Below are 21,052 nucleotides of genomic sequence, written 5' to 3' on the forward strand. Positions count from 1 at the left end.
TTAATGAAGATGTTGAACAAAATCGGCCCCAGGACCGACCCCGGGACACTCCGCTTGATACTGGCTGCCAACGAGACATCAAGCCATTGATCACTACCCGTTGAGCCTGATGATCTAGCCAGCTTTCTATCCACCTTATAGTCTATTCATCCAACCTATACTTCTTTAACTTGCAGGCAAGAATACTGTGGGAGACTGAATCAAAATCTTTGCTAAATTCAAGGTATATCACATCCACCATTTTCCCCACATCCACAGAGCCAGTCATCTCATCATAGAAGGCAATCAGGTTGGTCAGGCATGACTTGCCCTTGGTGAATCCACGCTGACTGTTCCTGATCACCTTCCTCTCCTCCAAGTGCTTCAAAATGGATTCCTTGAGGACCTGCTCCATGATTTTTCCAGGGACTGAAGTGAGGCTGACCGGTCTGTAGTTCTCCGGATTCTCCTTCTTTCCTTTTCTAAAGATAGGCACTATATTTGCCTTTTTCCAATCATCTAGGATGTCCCCTGATCACCAGGAGTTTTTAGAGATAATTGTCAATGGCTCTGCAATCACATCAGCCAACTCCCTCAGCACTCTTGGATGCATTGCATCCAGCCCCATGGACTTGTGCATGTCCAGCTTTTCTAAATAGTCTTGAGTTCAGGAGGGGAGCTGGGGAAATTTTCCCTTCACCTAAACTATCTGTTACTTTGTTCTAATGGTTCTATAATTTTCTGAGGCAGGCAATGTATTTCCCCTCTGCTCCTCCTCCTGCATTTTGCTGTGGTTATATTCTTGTTTGCTAAACCCAGTTGGCATTATTTGCCTCATTTTGGAGTTTTGAGTCCTTTGAATGGCTTCCTGCTCAATTACCTCCTGCTAAAAGTTTCACAAATCAATCTTTGCCAGCAGCAGACATTCATGCATACCCTCTCCCTTTTGTAGGTAATCTGCCAATAAGAGAATCTTTCCCAACAGGATTTGAGAGAGCAGTTAGAGATCTTTTCTCTGTCTCTCTCTCTTTTGGGAGGTGGGGGGAAGGCAGTGTGAATGGGGCTGGGAGAAACCCAGTGCTCTTTGACTGGGAACACTTTACTGTCATGATCAGTGTCAGCATCTCTCTAACTTAATTTGAAAGTGGCAAGGAAATTCAGAGTTACGGCTCACACTCTGTTCTCATCTCACCCCAGTTTGCCTAAGCATCCCAGAGGTCTCCAGCACTAGGTAGTTTTACATAAGGTAAATAGTGGTGTATAGGCCCTTGGGGTAAAATTCACCCCAGTGCAGAGCCGCTTCAATCCCATCTCATTCCTTAAATTATAGCTCGAGGGAGATTAAGTGGTGCAAAGGCAATATGATGGACCTCTGTGTAGCAGTGATTTCAACCTAAAGCAAGAGGATGTGTTAAGGACAGAGTACCAGCCCTGACTCAGACTTTTTTTGCTTCTGTTGTTTTAAAACAGCCATTGTACACCTGGAAACTAGTGGATAGATGCTACTCTCAGAACCCTGGTGTAAATGCAGAGTAAATCCATTGGTGTCAGTGGATTTATACCCATGTAACTGAGAGTGAAGTCTGGCCCAGCCTTTGTGTTTGTGTGTGTGTCTGAGTGAAGGAGTGCCATTGACGTGTAGTGGAAAAAAAACAGCATCAGAAACTATGCCTCCTTCCTCCCACAAATAAGTAGAACACATAAAAAATAAGCCATAACATGAATAGCAAGTTGAAAAAAACAAAAAATCAGCCCAGCAACTTCCTCCTCCCACCATCCCATGGATTATTTTAAGCCTTGCTCCTATCCAGATTAGGCAGACCAAAATAGAAACCAATCGTGCTCTCTTTTCTTCAGCGTACACTTGGAGGCAGCAAGGTAAAGAAAGCAAGGGAGTAACACAGAAATCTAAGAGAAGGTGGAGTGATTGCATGCTGTGATTGATTATAACAGCTCAGTCTGGTGGAGAGACATGCGGATGGCTGTGACAGAGATGATGGAGCTGTGCTTAAATGTATCGTGTGCCTGGGCTACCAATCACCATTTAAATGAATGAGAGTTAAACAAAACAAAAAAGAGCGAGATTGCCAAGGTCTCATTGAGATTCACTGCGCAAGCACTTAGCAAATGCACCCCAGGGAGCGACGCTGCGTTGACACGCTCTAATCTCTCATTTCTGTCATGCTGTGCAAACCGTTCATCACACGCGCGGCATGCTTGCGAACCCAGCTTGGACATGCAGCCGTGGGGAGAGGGTCTCGGTCCCCTCCGAGGCAGAGCGGGGCTGTGGCACAACATGCATCAGCGGCAAGCAGCCCCGTGCCCAGACGATGCCAGGGAAGTGAAGCCCAGCCGCGTCCAATCGGCGCTCGCCAGCCGGCTCCCGGAGCGGCGGCGCGCCACGGGCTGGAAGCACGAAACCATTCATGAATTTGGTGACGTCATCCAAGGGAGGGGGCGGGCACTCGGGGCAAAGCCACGCCCCTTCCCCTATAAAAGCGCCTGTCCAGGCGGCTGTGGGGGCAGTTATCGAGCTGTAGCGTGCGTGTTTCTGCTCCGGTCTGTGGGCTGAAAGCCAATCACCCCGTAAGCTCCCTCCGCGCCAGGCTGCTCTCCGGAGGGGTGCTGCTGGCCGTCTTGTAGGGCTCTTAAGGAAAGCTGCGCGCTCCCTCTTTTTCCATACCAAGGACGCTGGTCAGCCCTGCGGTAGGACTTCATGTCTGTATTTTTTTCCATTCACTGGTGAGTACCGCTGGCGGGGCTCTTGGGCCGGCTGGCAGGCACTCCGGCTGAGAGCTGGCCCTGGCCGCTTTTGGCTGTGCTTTGGCTATCTTGAGGGGGGGTGGGACAGGGGAGACAACACTCCTCCTGCAATGGCTTTGCAGGCAGAAGTCACAGTCAAGGTTGCAAAGGGGGCGGTGTGAGGGAATGGAAACAAAGGAAGCGAGCTTGGAGGTCGCAGTGAAACGGGCAGGGAAGGGCTGGGGGAGGTTTGCTAGACAATGTGCCGAGATCTGCCCCAGCCGCGAAAATCCAGGGGGTCCTGGAGGGGGGTGGCTTTGCAAGCCGCTTTGGGAGTGGATGCGAGGGCTAGGAAGCCTTTTATGCTGCAGCGGGACCGCTCAGGTTTTCTTCGCCCAGGGAGCCTCTGTAAGACTGCCCTGGGGAAACGGCCCCAGGCGCTCGGGCAGTAGCCTGAGCGCTGCTGGGGGGGGGCTATTGCAGGGGAGGATCTGGCTGCCGCCGCTCGCATGCTGTAGCGCCTGCAGAGTCCAATCCCCTCCCTTCCCCCCCCCCCCCCGCCTTGCGGTGACTCGCCAGCTCCTCTTTATCCGCTGCCTGGCTCGGGAGAAGAGCGCCGAGGACCGTGCATGGCTCACGCCGGGAAAGGCGGGCGGAAATTCTTTCCGTGTGTGTGGTTGTCGAGGAGCTCGACCTTGCTCGGAAGCCTGAAATCCCGCATCCGACTTAAAATCCGTCATGAGCTGACCTAAGCCTGGGACTCTGAGCCGCTTCAGATGCTGGTCCCAGCAGCAAAGGCAGGGGCGGTCAGGTCAGCTGGAGAAACTGACAAGGCAAGCACCTTGGCTGCAGCTGCTCATCCTAACCCCAGTTCCCCTCCCTAGGGAGATGCTGTTAACAGCCTTCCCCTGCCCTGCATCCGCCCCCCCTCCACCTCCCCGGTAAATTCAGGGGCCCAGACTCTGAGTCAAACAACTGAATTCAGCAGTTACTCCTGGAATGAATTTAGCCCACTGGCATCACTGGAGTTTCTCTGGATTTACACCTGTGTAACAGAGGGCACAGGCTGTGCCAGTCCCACTTATTGCCTGTGCACTCCTTTTGGAGTGCCTCCTTTGAATAGTCATTGTGCCAGCCCATCTGAGGGCTGAAATCAAACTAGCACTGAACTAGAGCTACATCTTAAAGCAGATTGCTTGAGAATTTCAGTGAGCTCCTCACCTTTATCATACCATTGCCAGGTAGCCCTGGGGCAGTTAAAGTTGAGGTCCTAAAACCCTCCTTTTAAGTTGCTTATGACTTTCTTGCTTATCTTCCATTAGGGTTGAAGGATACAGAGATAGCTCAGGGTATAACACTGGCACATATGTTGCACTTCTAACCTTTCTTTCCAAATTAAAAATCTACTGTGCTTAATATCCTTCATGTTTCTTTGGGGAGGTGTAAAAGGACACTCAGTTAAGCGGACTTCCTCCCCGTTAATACCTTGTATTAGAGCTGAGCATTCTAAACATCTGATTACATTTCACCATCCATACTGTTCACTTCCTTTCTTTTGATTTCCTCATTGAAAATAGACTTTCTGGCTCATACAATAGTTTGGATGGCGAATGCTTTGGGGGGAATGGTTGCAGGCAAATGCATATTTTGATGACTCTTAAATTGCACTTAAAAAAAGCATGTAGATCCTGGACTTTGCAGAAACCCTTGTTGTTACTAATCCTGTGCTGACCTGCTAGTATCCTTCTAAGACACCTAGAGTTGGAAAATAGAGCGCTCCAGCTCATCAAACAAATAGCTGTGTGCAACTTCTCTCTCTCTCTCTCTCTCTCTCTGTTGTCAGTATGTTGCAGCAGAGGATAGGAAGTATGCAAGCAACTGTTAGTTAGCTTAGGCTAGGGAGGTTGTATACTAAACTGCAGTGCACTCTCAGAATTCTCACTTTCTAAAGTTCTTTATGTACCACTTAAAGTTTGGAACGGCACAGCTGTCCATTTGTCCAGTTCTCTGCCAGTTACCATATAGGTGGCACCTACAATGGTGCAGCTCATCAGTTGAAGCAACTGACTGGGATTATATGACATAGTGGTTAATATGTGAACTCCCAAGGTTACAGTTTCCACTGCTGCTACTTAAAAGAGCTAGTGCATTATGTGGTCTCACTTTGCCACTGTAAATAAAACCCTTGTCTGTGCTTCTCATTATATATCTATTATCTGTATCTTGTGCTTTGGGATGTTTTTGAATGCCCTCCTTGTGCTGGTTCATGCATAGTAAGCTGGAGTGGCATTGGGAAGGCAGTGTGAACTATTTTGAAGTGGCTTCATAAAGCAAGGTGCAACAGATGGCCTATATTTTGGTGACTAATGTGAGTTGACTTGTGTGTGCAAATACAAAGTGCTGTGGTTATAAATAGGCTTAAGTAATGTTAGCATAACACAAAATAGAGGAACTACAAGCTGTGAAAATCAACTTCGCTTTCTCAAATTGTTGAACTGGAAACTTCATTCTGACTGGAAAAGCAGACGTGCAATTGGCATATTTCTTACTCAACTGGTATGGAAATCCCTGAGGTAGTAAAATAAGTCAGTACGAGTTTAAAAACTCATTAGACTTTTTTTTTTTTAAAAAAAAAGCCCCTACACCAAGCAATAGCACTTATTTACTGTCTGCCTTCTCTCTACGCTTGAGGGTAGAGTTGGAGGAAGCAGAGTTAAACGCTAATCACTCTGTGTGAAATCTTGCTCAAGGTGAGAGATCCTGTAAACTACTTTTTGGGTGCATGAGCTCAAGTAATGATTCTTTAGGTGAAGAATGATTTTAGAGCCCTTGTAAAGAAGGGAGGGGAAGAGCAGAAATAGGATTTAGTGGGCTAGCTGTTCAGTTCTTATATCTGACTAGCTCTGCAGGTGTATAAAGCTTTAGTTTTTAGATACTACATAATCTTGTTCAAGGACAGTAGTGATCTAATGGCTCCATAAAAGCTAAAAAAGTTACCTTATCTTTGTTTCCAGCCCTGACTATCTGAGATCAGCTGAAATGACTGAGGTGATGATGAATACTACATCTATGGATGAAATGGGGCTAAGCCCCCGCAAGGATGGCCTATCCTATCAGGTAAGCTCTCCATTGACAGGGCAGCATTGTTGGCTGGTTAGCGTCAGCTATGGAACTGTCTGGGCTGGGTTTCAAACTTGTAGCCTAAAGTACTTTACCATAATCTGATCTAATAAGTTTTACCACAGTGAGAATAAATCAACAGACTGGAATGTTTACTTGGCAGGAGCAATTTGTCTATATTTAATTTCATTCTTAATATCAGACTGTATAAACCAAGTACCTTTTTGTTTACATAATCCCATCACATAGCATTTTTTGGAGGGGGTGTTTTGCCAGGGGGAAGTTTCTTAATCAGGAATTTAGATTTGTCCACTAGGACAATCTACCCATGGTGTTTCTTTTGACAAAGCTGCAACTTGGCACACAAGCAGTCTGCCTAGAGCAGATGGGAGTTGTTTGTGTCACTTCAATCTTTTAAGATACTACTTTGTTTAAAATAGCCTCATCTGCTCAATATAAACTGTTAGACTCTCATATGGTGTGTGGCAATCATCCCCCTCCCACCTCCTCTGCCTGCCCTCCCCTTAAAAACACCTTTAAATGGTAACTCTGACTTTATTTAGTGGTATAAGCTCCTGGCACTTCAAGTATCTTTGGTAGGAGGATAGAACTTGAAATGACTGATTAGTGGAACTAGTTGGAAGCTGGATTTTTTGATCTCACAAAATTGCAAGATTTCAACTTCTTTTACACATTGGGACAAAAGTCAGGGGATGGGGGGAGGGTTTGTAAAAAAACAAATTTTGTCTATTTTAAATTTTAATATAAAATACAGCAAATTTTAAAATGGAACTTTGTCATGGAAAATCTAAACATCCTGTTTCAACATTTCTGAAAACTTTTCCATTTTTTCAAAACAAAGTCCTCAAAATTGGTATAATTTTGCAAAACATTTTGGTTTAGCTAAAATAGTATCTTCAGATGCAAAACTGTTTTGACAACTTTCCACTAGCTTTAGTGACTAGCTCTGATATATGGGCCATTAAAACAATATTGATGGGGTAGGGAGCTCTTGTATGTCTTTTGTCTATTGTTGAAAGGCCAACATTTCAACTCTTGTCTATTTTCTACATCTCCTGACCTGTGCAAAGAATGAGCATTTTAGTAATTACACCTTCCCAGTCCTCTCAGATTGCCACCCATTTACTACCCTCTGGGAAACTTGTTCACATATCAAACTTCAGTAGTTTGTGCATGCAAATGGCTTGTGTGTATGTGCCTGATATGTTCATAACAGGGCAGTTCTATATAAGAACTTTCCATTTTCAGATGCCATTACAGCAACTGCATGTGCAGGTTTTAAGTGTGTATGCAAATTGGTCCACCATTGCACATCTAGCTCTGGAAAAGGGCCTTAAATATACTAGCATACAAGAATGCATCAACATGTTGGATCCAACCAAAACCAAGTCATGCCACTGACCTCTGTAATAAACCAGCTCTCTGGACAGGGGAAATGTGGTGTATTTGATTAGAAAAAGTCTGGTTCCACATGTTCTGTGCTGTTTACATATTAGTATGTGAAATAGCTGGTTGAGTGTGACTGAAGGTGGTTAGTGATGCATGAGTGACTGGAAGTTCTATAGAGTGGGCACACTTCAGCAAGTCCTTAGACACTGCTTCATCAGAATAGCACACAACCAGCCACTTCAACAATGGTGTTAATAGGCCACCACAGGAAACAAAACTTAATCCAGCTAGGACAATAACTCCTCCCCTCTTGCTATCTAGAAAGATCTGGAGGTTTAGGAAAACTAGTCTGACTCTGGGTGCCATATTGCTTGAGCTCGGTTTTTTCCAGTGCTAGTGATATTAGGGCCAGGTCTGCACAACATGCTTACTTTGGTATAACTATGTTGTTGAGGGGTATGAAAAAGCCACACATGGCATTCCCATAGGCTTAATGTGTCTTCATCAGAAGTGCTACTGTCACACAGCTGTGCCTCTGAGTTTGTAGCATAAACCTGCTGTAAGTGTCCATGTAGACAATAAAATTGGGGGACAAACTGGCTGGATGCAGTGATCAAGTTACCGGGAGTTCCATTAACATTTGCAAGATGTATTTAGTACTAAGCACTGCAAAATACTGTCTGCAAAGTGTTGGTTCTCAGAGCTCTTGCTTCTATGTAGTGGTCTGGTCCTTTTCAAATGCCAGCAAGCTTATTGGTATGTCTGCACTTGCTTTGCCTAAATGACAGCCTAGTTGACTGTAAGAAGCTGCCTTCTCCTTCTGTGTTAGCATACAAATAGTCATTGGATGACTGGGTAGAGTGAAAAGTGGGTGGTCATGTTTTAGTAGGAACTAACCACATGCTGGCAATCTCTAGCAGCAAATCATTAAACGTACAGAGGATTTTGTTGGATCAGTGTACACTAGTCTGAGTGCTGGAGCTTAATATTTTACAATGAGACCAGGCTAACAAAGCATGAATGCTCTTACAATACAAGCCACATTGTTCTAAGCTCCAAAATCTTCCTCCATCCATCCTGCAGAGTTGAATTCCAATCATAAGAACCACAGCACTTGGAACTAAGAGGCATAGACATGTAAAACCAGAATTAGAGCATGTTGGTTTATTATTTTCTTGGATGGTGGACAAGGACAGGCAGTTCCTTAATGTTAACATGACTCTCCTGTACCAATGTTCAGCTTGGTTTTGGATTGTGGTGGAGGTGAGCTTGACCTGGAATTTTTAAATCTGATCATCCTGGCTCTCCAGTTCCCTGATCATCCAAGGTGGTCCCCAGGGATTTAGTCTATAGTTGGATCCTGATCCTAGAAGGACACTGTTCTTCAGAAGGTGGTCCCTAACTGTATAAATCTTATGAACTAATTTGCAAGATTTTAGTGCCCTCAAATCTGAACCTCAGTCCTAAAGTAAATGAGTACATAATATAGATTTGGTAGTCAGTTCTGTTTTTTAAATGCTTTTATGATCACTGGAAAACAGTCTGGATATCCAGCTATAAAAGGCACTGTGCTAAGAGAATGTAAACCTAGAGCTCAGCAGAACTTTGCAGGAAAGATTAACCAGTAATTTCTAGACTTTATTGTAAGATTCATGCCTTTGTCCTCCACCAGCTGTTGTGCTCGGTAAACTTAAAACACTGATCTCTTCTGTACTCCTGGCAATAGAATGTCGCTTCTGTCTAGATATACAACTGAACTTTATTACCTCATGAATCAATGCATGTCAGGAAAATGAACTCTTAAGGTAAGTTTGCTACCTTAAGAGTGATGTGAAGGCCTGACTTCTGGAAGGTTGAGGCCGGCATACTCTTTTTGCAGAAGTCTGTACCTACTTTGCATACGCAGTTGTGCTCATATTGGCACAAATGCTCAATCAGTATCCAATTTCATGTACACAAAAACAGCCACCAAGTTTAAAGGACCACAATAGAAGCAAGAGGTAGTGAAAGCAGACCATGAGTCTTGCACAATACAAATGCATCCTATGGGAAACCTGGACAAAATATATTTGGAAAAATGAAGTCAGACTGGGGTCTTGTGACTGCAGCGAAGAGCTATTTCTTGCACTCTAATGGCTGTCCCATAGTTCCTATGGGAATATTAACACAGTAACTCATTCAAATACAGCTGATGGAGCAAGATGCCCCTCCTACAGAGACAGATGTGCACATGAAGGGTTTTATTCACTTTCAGTCTTGCTCCAACTGGCTATAAAGAGACAGGACTCTCAGAAGGCTGCCAATGTATGGTGACCCTTATTCTTCCAGCACCAAAAGATGCCCATTGTCTGGAAAAGCTTAGCCACCTCTCTGGTGGCTCACCCTCTCCTAATGTCATTCCACAGCAGCACAAATCATGTGGCTGAGAAAAAGGCTCATGACTGAATTAATCATTTCACTGAACTGTTGTCAAAACAGGGCCTTGACCTGCATCTCTTAAGTTCTTGGAATAGTAGCAGGATGAAAACGTTTTGTTGCCTGAGGCAGCTGTATTGAGCAGGCAGTGTATGCCAAACAGTGAGCCAAGTGGTCTACTTTCCTATAGACTCACTGCCCTGTCTAGGTGATTGACTTATTTCTAAAGGGGTTAGGCATGCAATGACTGAGCTGGCTTAGTCTCACCAGCCCTGCTCTGGTGGTCATGGGAAGCTTGACCCCCTTAGGTCATGATACACTCATACAGGGATCCTAGCACTGACTAGTCATCTGATTGGTCAGACATGTGCTTCACTTGGATGACTAGCCAACCCCCACCCACGTGGCAGAAAATAAAGGTTTCCTTATTGAGACGAGGACTTCACACAGCACCATCTACCCATGGAAGATAACGTCTCCTGTGTTCTCGTGGAACAAAGTTTCCTTTTGATAGCAACACCCAATATTGTCTTTTCCTAACTAATTTCATGCAGGGAGTTAGGTACTAGTGTAGATCCAGAATAACTCCATGGACTTCAGCAACATCAGTTCAGCTCCCCTGAAATCAGAAGTGTAATGATTCAGACATGAGCAGTTTTAACCAATGGACAAAGACCATGTATTGCCAACATGAGGCCTAATGGGGAACTTAGGCCTTCATAGTCACCTGTTTATCTTGTAAGATGCCTTTTTATTAACGTTCTTAAAAAAGAGGGCCATATCTGTACAGAGGAAGTCCTGTGTTGGAACTAATCTGTGTACTGTGTAAAAACCCTTCTGAATAACCTAGGAACTGATTCCACTGTACAAAATGAAAGCCTTGGTGAAATAACTTCACCTGTTCAAATCCAGCTGTGTACAGTACATGCGGGGGCTCAGGACATCATGCTGACATGTCTAGTTTAGATCAGGCTAAATACTTAGGCCTAGTAGCACAATAGCGCTCCAAACTTTAATGTGATCAAAAATAAAAAGGATAGAGATGGAATTACTAGACCTACAAGCAACCAGCTTTGTTGCAAATCAAGGAACAGCATTAAACTGAAACCCAGGATGATGAAGGGACCATCTGATTGTAAGACCTTCAAGCAGAATTTCTTGCCCTTCCCTGTGTCTTTTGAAAGAGAAGATCTGTTATCTTGCTAGAAACCTCACATGCAAACACAATTTTCCCTAACATTTTTAATCAGTCACAACACTTGTCCACTCTATCATGAGTGGACATAGTAACTGGTGCCCTATTGTTGGTTTCCATTTATGTGTCCCTCTAAAGAGAAGGATAATCAAACGTTAACTTTCATCTTGTCTCTTGGAAGGGTATTCTGTGTTCTGCCCCCATGTGTAGGGGGATGGGTTGTTAACTTTACCCTTGACAACCTTCAATTCAGGTTTGAAATTTAGAATATGTACTTGGTCTCAGGCTTCAAGAACATTCAGCTTCTAGTATCCTGGGTCTACCTATAAGGATGGGTCTACCTGTAGTCTGTGTATAGATGGGTACATTTTGGGCATTAGAGACTAAGCCCTGGTCCTCACTCACCTGGCAATTTGGCAGCAGTCGACCGGAGTTAAGCAGAGTAGCTTGCATAACTCCAGTCGACCGTGCTTCCCTTCTGTGTGCTGTCTACACTGTGCTGTGCTACTTGACGGGGTGGTTTTACTCAGTCAACTTCCTGATCGATTGAGCGGGTCTACACTGACTGCTCAATCGATCTGGAAAGAGCGATCTGGCAGCAGCGAATTTGCCACCATCAGTATAGACATGCCTGAAGCACATGTGAATTGCATTAAACTATGGGTGTTTTGCTATGGCAGTAGTACAGACTATCCAACTGGATACAGACTGAAGTGCCAATGTCAGAATATAATCTATACAATGAGGTAGGTGACTAGATATTTAGGGCTCTCCCTAATACAGCAACTGGCTCCATTTGAGCATCTCTAGTATCTGGAGGGACTTATTCTCCCACCAGTGCACTCTGAATAATGGTAATTTTCAGGGTATCAGGGAGAAAATACACAGGGCTGGATTCTGAACTTCATTACACCTGTGTCACTCTGAAGTAACTCCATTTTAAGTCAATGGATGTTCTGGATTTACACCACTTGGACTAGAATCTGGTCCCCTATATTTAGTGTTGTGATCCTTTCAAGTATCCTATACTCTCTGCCCCTGAAAGCAGGATGCTCATGGTGCTGCTAATCTTGTTTTGTACTGACAATAATTAGCCCATCGTGTACAATTAACTACTCTGCATCTTACTGTTGAGTGGTATCTGGTTTCCTTATTAGCATTTATCTGCTTCTAGCAGTCCTCCAGTTCACTATGACAAAGCTCCTCTGCTCTGGGGTGCTGAGAGAGTTCAGGCACAGGCAGCCTTTCCAGGGGCATTAAATATTTTCCACTTGTGCTGCCAAGATCTCAGTCTAGAGGAAGTCTCCTTTGGGTCAGGTGGTGTGGATTTGTACATGGATGACCTTCCTCAAGTTTGGGGCTTCAATTTCTAGTATTGCCTTTTAGTTCACCTTACAGGCACAAGATGAGAACTCCAGTTTGTATGTACCTGAACTGGAGCTGAATCTACTGCAGAACGGAATGGGATTGCCAAAGCCCCTCTGAACAGAGCTTGTCTCAAATCCAGGCTAAGTCTCCTGCATGGAATAGTTAAGGAAGCAAAGATATTACTTGCCCTCTGCAGCCTGCAAAGATGTGTCAAATAGCTCTTCATGTAAAGCTTAGAAACCAAGGGCCATTTCTAAAGCGGTGGTTCGGTGACAGCTGTTGCTGTGACTGCATATTCAAAGTTGTATGCAGTCCTTGGGAGGCAGTGGGGGAAGTTAGCCCATCACAAGGCATCTTCTGTAGCATTCTTGGCTGGTGCAAGGAGACAAAAGCTCCTGCCCCACACTGATGATGGCTCTTTAACTCCAAGCTTCTAGTGAAGCATGTAACTACAAGCTTTAATAGCTATGCTGTACGAGTGTTCACAGTGCATTCTAGCACAAGATTTTGAATTCCAGGAGCACAATATAAAACCTGTTATGGGGGTGCAGATTTCCCTTTTGTTCCCAATTCCTACTCTGGAGGGGGATGGCCCTCTGGCTCTCCACTGCATTTTAGATGTTTGAGAAATCAGACTGAGTAGGGTGGGTAAAGGTGGTTGCTTCTTCTCTTCTGCAAAGAGACTGGGAATCTGCCTCTTATTTTGGAGTGGCTAGGCCCTAAGGGTTTGATTGCATGGAGGTAATTTGCCTAAGCTGGTCCCTGCATGTAAATGGCAGTCTTATGACACTTTCCCTTAATTCCCACAATAAGGGCAACAAGCAAGACTATCTGTCACATGCTAGGAAATCTGGCTTCACTTTTTCCATCGACTGTCCACACCCTTTGAAAGTAATTGCGACATCTCATTTTATGCTGGCTCTATGATTAAAAAGCATGACTTGGTGGAAAAAGCTTGACCTCCTTGGGTTCAGCCTCTCCTGCAGCTGCTCAAGATAAGAGTGTGCTAGTAAAAAAATAAAGCTGAACACTACATTTGGGGATATTTGTTTGTGAGGAAATGACTAGCTTCTTGGCTTCTGAGGAAACAAATCTGCCAGTCTATTTTCAAAACTACTCATTTGACCCAATGCATCTAAAATGATAGCAGCCAAAGGTTAGTTTAATTATTATACTGCTGTTTTCCTACACTGTAGGCTATTTTTGTGGCATTATCAGCATATATAACCTACTATAATACACACTTTTCCCATTGAGTTCTAGAGGGGTAGCCGTGATAGTCTGTTTTTCGCAGAAGAGCGAGTGTCCTGTGGCATCTTAAAGACTAACAAATTTATTGGGGCATAAGCTTTCGTGGCAGAAACCCACTCCGTCTGATTCCCCACCCCCCCACCCCCATTGCAGCCCTATAAACTGTAGTGTCAATGTTCTCTGTATTCCAAGTGTGGGGAATTAATAGTGAAAGTTCAGTTCTGTCCGCAGCTCTTAAGCAATGGACACTGTGTGGCAGATTGGCCATGCTGAAACCACTAAATTGTATGAGACCCAATTACTGTATGGCTTGCTCTGGGAACAAGTAACAGCAAGTAGCACAAACTGCGAATATCACCGCATTCTTAGGCCTCGTCCGTACTAACACTCTTCTTAGCTCCCTAATGGTGCAACTGAAGGATGTGTCTAAGGTGACCTGGAGCTGTGTGGGAGAGATGGAATTAGACCCATCTCTGCCTTGCTCTCTACCACTAGCCCAGGCTGCCTATCCGATATGTGGCTCTGTTTTGGTCCATCCCTTACTGGGAGAGTTGCAGCCACACTGAGGCTGTTTCTATAACTTTGGGAGAAGATACTAATGTTTCCTCTCCCTCCCTTCTCTAGTAGCTATCTAACTGCTTTATTAATGGTTACTGAACTGGCAGTCGCTCTGCACTTAGTCCCCAAAAGCCTTCCATTATCTAAAGAGAATAACACCACTTAGTCCAGTGAAAGCATGAGACTATTCAAAAATGCATCTGAACTAGGGTTTCCTTTAGCCATTGAGTATTACTGCCACACTCAATGGAAGAGGACTTGTGGAGTGGGTTAATTGACTGCCATATAATGGCGCATCTCGAATAGCTCCATTGAAGAGCTTAGGCCAAATTTTCCAAGAGTCTGTTGGATTTAGGTGCCCGCCACAGGACTGGAAGGGACCTCTTGGATCATTGAGGTGAGTCCCCTGCCATTGGAGGTAACATTACCATATAGTCCCTTTCATAAATTTATCAAGCTTCATCTTAACTAATTTTAAGTTGTTTTCTCACCGCTCCTACTGGAAGGCTGTTCCTAAACTCCCATAAAACACCTAGGGCCTCTGACCTGAGCATCTGCCACTACAATAGGAATTGCAAGTGCTCAGCACCTATAAAAATCAGGCCTTGGCTCTCAAAAGAGGCACTCCAAACTAGTGGACACCTCTGCAAATGTAGGCACTGCAGCTCAAATGAGGAAGCACCCCAGGAGCTCAATTCTAACACTTGAGACCATTCAGAGACTAGTACAATAACTAAATCTGCTGCTGGGACCCTGCTTTCATCTGCAAGCTTCAGGAAAATGAAGTGGCTGCCATGACTGCCTTCTAAATTTCTGAAGACTATTCTATTTAATGATCTGTAGGTAAATGCTTAGTTCTGTAAACAGAACAGGAATTTGATAAATGGCTGATAACTATTTGCTTATTATCCACTGGTAAAGTCTCAGTTGACAGCTGTCATGGGTTTTTTTATGATCTGCTAATTCTTGTCTGTCTGAACTAGGCTTTGTTAAAGCCATCCACAGGTAACCCACAATAATTGCACTGCATTGCTCATAAGCAATAGTACTTTATTGCCTCTTTCCGGCTCTTGAAGGTTCAGTAAACGTGGCATTTTGTCCCTAACACCAGGGTATGTAACTAGAGGACTGCAAGGCACAACTACAAGTATTCATGCAACGCTAAACTTACCCTACTACAAAAACAAGGTGCCTTTCCTTGCTTGAGTTTCTACCTTGACACCTAGTACTAACAAACAGTGCGTCCTGCTTTAGAAAACCGCCTGGATATTCTCCTATTTCCAGCATTATCCTACCAGAATGGCACTAGTATTGACTTGTTGAGTACTCTCCTGGGGTTATCAAAGGGTATCTGGTTATCCAGATAGACAGCAGGAAGTCTAAATCCCTTTAGCATAGGGGAAGTGCATCTCAGGAACATTCAGTGCAATAGAAAATACTGGCATTATAGGGTAATCTGAAAAACATCCCCTAACCATTTGAGGGATACTTTATTCCAGTTTGCATATTACTACACTCTAGCCTTCAAATTTCATCCCATTACTCATGCATTTACTGTCCCTTATTCCTAAAAATGTTTCCTGCACCATTGAGTTACCTCTAAATTTCAGTTAAAGAGCCACTTTCTCCATGTTGACTCAAAACAAGCAGTCTTACACAGCAGGCTCAAATCTGAGGCAAAAAGACTAAGAAGCAGAAGAGCTAAAATGAGACTGTTTTCACAATATTTCTGGCCTGACCAAAAACAGGAAATGCAGATCTCAAAGATTCTCATAGCAAGATTTCTAACTGTCTGTGAACTCATGAGCATTGATGCTAAGCAGTGAATTTCCAGGAGGTTTAGGTGAGATGTTTGAAAGCATAGCAATGTCCATCTTGAACTTTATTCAAGCAGTCTGTCAATTTTGGAAACCCTTGGACATCTGGGGTTTTTTTTTTTTTTTTTTGGGAGTGGTGGGAGGATGGAGAGCCTTGTGTTTCTTCCAGTAACAGTCTGGCTCATGAGTGAGTGCAAAAATAAGTTCCTGAAAGCTCCTGATCTTGCAGAACTTCATGTATGGTTGACTCTGTTCCTTGGAACCAGACCTTGAGATTTGGCTCCTGATAGTTGTGGTGCTCTAAGCTGCTAGCAGATATCAAAACACTAAAATTCTTTAAAACCAACCTTTCTAATGAGGTACTCCTTTTTTTGTTTTGTTTTTTCAGATTTTCCCTGACCCCTCAGACTTTGACCGTTACTGTAAACTGAAGGACCGCCTGCCTTCCATAGTTGTGGAGCCGACAGAGGGGGATGTGGAGAGTGGTGAGCTGAGATGGCCACCTGAGGAATTCCTTGTCCAGGAAGAGGAGGGGGAGGAAGAAGAAAACTGTGAAGAAGCAAAGAAAGAGAACAAGGAACAATAAATGGCATCTAAAGAAATACAAGGGACTGTATTGTCTTGAGGGAAGAGCCACACCTGTTCTGAAGGTCTTTTTCTCTTTTAAAAAAAGACAAGTTCAATTTTTCACCTGCAAGATCTTAGGTTTTTTCATATTCTCTGTATTGGGAACTGAAGCCCTCGATGTGACAGACTCTCCAGGCCTTCTGAGGAAGGAAGTCATGCAGAGAAAAATGTTTGCTGTTCTCAAGATCACTATCTGATTATTTTTTTTAAGACTGAAAGGCAGCAGTGAAATTTGAAGGCACTTGGAGGGTGAACAAGCAAGGTTGTTTAATGAGTTTGGGGGGGTGGGGTGAAAATAGACTTAAAATGCAGCAGTGTTGAGCAAGGAACTGCCTCTGGATACAAAAGCTTAAGACTAGTCTTCATCTCTCAAATTTTCCTTTCTTAAGCTTCTGTTTTGTGTCTCCAGAGGAGAACCATGTGGTAAATATTGCAGAGCATCTATTAGTGATGACATACTTGCTGTGTGGCATAGAGAGGCAAAGGGGCCTGTAGTCTTTCCCCAATCCAGCAGCTCCTAAAGTTACACAAGCATCTGTAGGAGTAATGATTTCTTGCTTTCCCAGACTTTGCCCAGAAGGTGTTTTCTCTCCTTTGCTTTCTGTCTGCATTTAAACCTTGTAATGCTGAAGAACCCAATTGGCAGGGTGGGAGTGTTCTGCTGCTACTCTCCATCTATTCTGCAGGGCCCTCACATATCTTGCGGATGGTTAGTATGAGGTCACTAGGAAACCTCACCATATCTATATCTACATGAGATCTTGCTCTAGAAGTGGCTTGGATGTTTCTCTCCTGCTAGTTGAGACTGCTATAGTAAGATAACTCATTACAGTGCACAAAGCTTGAAAAGTGAAGGGACCACCTGCCTTCTAGACTATTCTGGGGCTGCATGGTTTCCTATCTCAAACATGCTGGGTCAACAGTCTCATCAAAACTGCCTGAGAAGAAGGGCAGGGAGAGAATCTGCAGGGAACTATTAGATTTGAGTTTTTGTTATCAGCAGTGCTTTACTATAGGTCTAAGACCTAGCAGTGCTGGCAGACTGATCCTTGCACAAATCATCCACTTAAGAATGGATGAAATTGAAAATTCCTATGTGCAACAGTCAGAGAAGAATGTGGCCAAAGCTGAAATCAGCAGTTTTAGGACTGCCTCTTTGAACTTGAAAGGATAATATGGGGGATGGGGAAATGATTCCTCTGTTCAGAAAGTATTTTATGGCTTTTGAGTATTCTGGGCAAGATGACTTGCTTCTGATTGTAATAAAGTATTAGTAGAATTTAATTGAAGGCAATCTGGTTTGTAAGATTTAAGGCATCCCATGCAACTTGTTCAGTGCTGAGTTCTGTCTCTGTCCTGTGACCTTTGTCTAGAAGGGGAGCTAGTTGCAAGACAGAGTGACTGGTTGTTTTCTTGGATAGTGGCAATCAAACAACTTTGTGGGAAAGCTCCAGGGGGCCCCAAAGCATGTCTTGGGGAAGCTGAAAGGTCTTAGAATAAAGAACTGGTTGTTTCCTCCTTATAACAAATCTGGAGACAATAAGGAAAAATTAGACTAACATTCAGGCCTTAACCAGACATTTATGACAAACCCAGTGCATCCCCTCTGCTTATAACTGGTTCAATTAAAAAAAATCTATTTGGACTTTGTGTGTGTATGTAATATATATTTGTATCTAATACCTCATGAGTAGTTAAACGCTGGTGGGGGTTGGGGTTGCTTTTAACATATCGGCAGGATAGTTTTCGTCTTGTCTTGCTTGTGGTTAAACATAATGGCAATAACTTATCAGCTCTTACTATTTCAGACAGACCTGAGGGACTGGAGACTGACTTTTTTGCATTGTTCTTACTAGTAGCAATGTAGAATGCAGCTTGCCTCTTCCTCCTTTTTAGCAGTGAAGAACCAGTCTCGCTCATTATCAGGTTTGGTCAATGCTCTGTCATCAAACTCTCATCATGATCAAGTAATATTTTTAAACTGATTGATGGATCCTGCTGTTGTACCTTAACATCTGTTTTAGTCTTGCTGTCTAATGGAATAAGCTTGTACAAACTGTTACTTTTACTGGTCTCCAATCTGTACCATCATGTTGAGGCTTGTGAACAAAGATTACTATGTGGGTAGCAATAGGATGGAAATCCTTAGACTTCAGATCTGAGGAGAAATGTCTGCCCTAAAGACTGGCATACTCCTGTCAATTTTTTTTTTTAAGAGTATTTGTGTATATTTGTTGTTTGAACGTATCAGAAGAACAAAGCACTCCAGTAAAATTCCTGTTGTCTGATATACATTCTATTTCTGTAATTCTTTTTTGGAGCCTCAGGGAGAAGCTAGCTTTTTTTTTTCCAAACTACTTTTTTGTCACTGTGACAGTTGTAAATAAAGTTTGAAAATGCTTTCCAACTTGGTGGCTTTTTTATTTTGTCTGCCAAAAGGGGTTGGGATTTTAACTTCCCACAGCTTCAATTTGTTCTGGAAGCAACCTTACACTTTAAAGGAGAGGCCACTCTTAGGCAAAGCACTTGGCCATGTACATGTGTCCTGGTGAAGCTGATATAATTTAGGCATAGGTTTAGACCCTATGTCCTTAAGTGGCTTGTTGAAGTAGGGCCTAAGTCACTTGAAAAGATGAAATCAATGGGCCTGACTTTTCATTGCCTTGCACCTTGTGTAGTTGCACCTTTGCAAAGAATTAAGGGGTAGAGGTAGAATCTGCAAAGCGACTTAGGTGTTGTAACACTGAGCATCATGGTGCCTAAGTTTTAGGCACCTAGGATATCACAAGAACAATACTGGAATCTACAAAACTGAGTTGGGAACCTAGACTCCCTATACAACAGATGGGGAGACGGGTGCCTAAGAATGTGATCCACAAAAGCCAGCATGCTAAGCCTCTCCTTGCCTAAGCTAGCCAATGGGAGATGTCCATGTGCTAAGCCCTGCCCCTTTCTCAGAGATAGATGTGTAGGCTGGTGCCTAGCTCTGTTAGCGATCTATGAATGGATGTGTAGTTTCTTGTGGGAACAAATTAGATACCAGCCTCACTCCATGTGGAGGAGGTGGTGGTGGTGGTGTTGCTCTTGCCACTGCCACCCACCCTAACTCTAGCATGGTGGTTATAGCGCTCTCCTGAGATATGGGAGATTCCGATTCAATTCCCATCCACCTCTGCCAGAGAGAGTGAGAGGTTTGGAACTGGGCTATGTGATATTCTGATGTGCAATTCTGTTGTGGGGTTGGTACACCCTGCCTCCCTTAGTGAAAGTGCAAAGCAGTTGTAGTCCCACAGTTGAATACCCATCGATAGCCTTAGGGCAGGCTGGCCTGATAGTTGTCACTAAGGTGGCCCTCATATCAAGCCATGGAGCTTATTGGCCAGAGTCAAAATAGCTGCCTTCCTTAGCAGGGCTGTGTGGCCTAATGGTTGGAGTCAATATGGCCTAGTGGTGAGGGAGCAGCTAGGATGGGGGGACCCAGGCCCTCCCTACTGCACCGGGTCCCACCCCAGGGCCCTGTCAGGGATGAGTGGGTAAGTGGGGATCTGCCTAAAACATGCTGACTTGGTTCCTGGCTCTACAACCAGATTAATGTCTAGTTCCCCATGGTTATTTCCTACCCTGTCTTCCAGTGCTGTGGCTCACTGGGTTTCCAGAGTTGTTGACTGGCAAGGCTCCTAATGGCACCATCCCCTCTTCAGCTTCTGCAGGTAGCTAGATAGCTGCCTGCGTCTCACTGTCTCTGGTCTCCATGGTCTGGTGCTCCAGAAACTCCTGGGAGTGAGCCTGCAATACATAGCCACTCTCTGCAGTGGTCAGCCCTGACTGAGCTGGGCTACTCTCTTTTATAGTGAGGCTCCAGTAAGGCTCATGCCTGACACTGCTGAGGGGGCCTCCTCTGCCTGGAGTATGGGGTTAACCCCTCCCTGTCCACTGAGGGGCTGGTACACCTCCTCAGACCCCCCCTCAGTCTGTCCTATTGAAGCTATTTGCTTGTGGATAAATGAATGACTGGACTGGGCGTCCCCCACCTTCCAAGTGGTGCCTTAACCACTGGATTACAGCATCTCTCTCTCTCTGGCCCCATGACTGTTCCACTGTAAATAAACAAGTGTGTGCACATCAGAGACCCTAGTCCAGTGCTCAAGGCACCCACCTAGGCTAAAAGCTGTAGGATAGGCATTACCAGCCTTCTGCTGGCTTTTGAATGGGTCCCAATTTGATAGGCATACTCAGAGTACTACCAGTTTGGGCCACTTGGGTGAGTTGGATGGCTGAACACCATCTTTCCCATGGTGTGAGAATCCCACTGGGACTTACATGGGAGATAAGCATCTGGCTGCTTAGAGTGAGGCAGCAGTGCATGTGCTCAGAGGCAGAAATATAGGCGTGGAGAGAACTTCTATTGCAAAAACTTAGGTGCTGAGTGAGCTTAGGCACCTAGCAGGTTTGACATGAGTTTGGGGGATTGTAGTGGGGGATTTAGACACTGAAGTAACTTTGTGGATTCTACCCCAGCTTTTTACAGGCCCAAATGGCATTTTGAAAATGAGGGTGAGCGAGGCATTGT

The 21,052-nt window shown here is 44.3% G+C and overlaps 1 protein-coding gene across 1 annotated transcript; it reads left to right on the forward strand.

The window, feature by feature from the left end:
- The first annotated feature begins 2,509 nt into the window (after positions 1 to 2,509).
- On the forward strand, positions 2,510 to 18,889 carry LBH (LBH regulator of WNT signaling pathway). The gene is made up of 3 exons (XM_067564813.1): positions 2,510 to 2,721; positions 5,736 to 5,838; positions 16,244 to 18,889. The coding sequence occupies exons 1-3, from the start codon at positions 2,696 to 2,698 to the stop codon at positions 16,439 to 16,441; spliced, it is 327 nt and encodes a 108-aa protein (XP_067420914.1). The 5' UTR covers positions 2,510 to 2,695; the 3' UTR covers positions 16,442 to 18,889.
- Positions 18,890 to 21,052: the final 2,163 nt, after the last annotated feature.

This window comes from Emydura macquarii, unplaced genomic scaffold, assembly GCF_026122565.2.
Source record: "Emydura macquarii macquarii isolate MOO-44397 ecotype Brisbane River unplaced genomic scaffold, CSIRO-AGI_Emac_v2 contig_2676, whole genome shotgun sequence".
NCBI lineage: Eukaryota > Metazoa > Chordata > Testudines > Chelidae > Emydura > Emydura macquarii.

Excerpts from the sequence above, each read along its gene's own strand:
- LBH (XM_067564813.1), top strand. The coding sequence starts at position 2,696 with ATGTCTGTATTTTTTTCCATTCACTG. Across the intron at positions 2,722-5,735 it reads GTATTTTTTTCCATTCACTG|CCCTGACTATCTGAGATCAG; the intron begins GTGAGTACCGCT and ends CTTTGTTTCCAG. Across the intron at positions 5,839-16,243 it reads AGGATGGCCTATCCTATCAG|ATTTTCCCTGACCCCTCAGA; the intron begins GTAAGCTCTCCA and ends TTGTTTTTTCAG.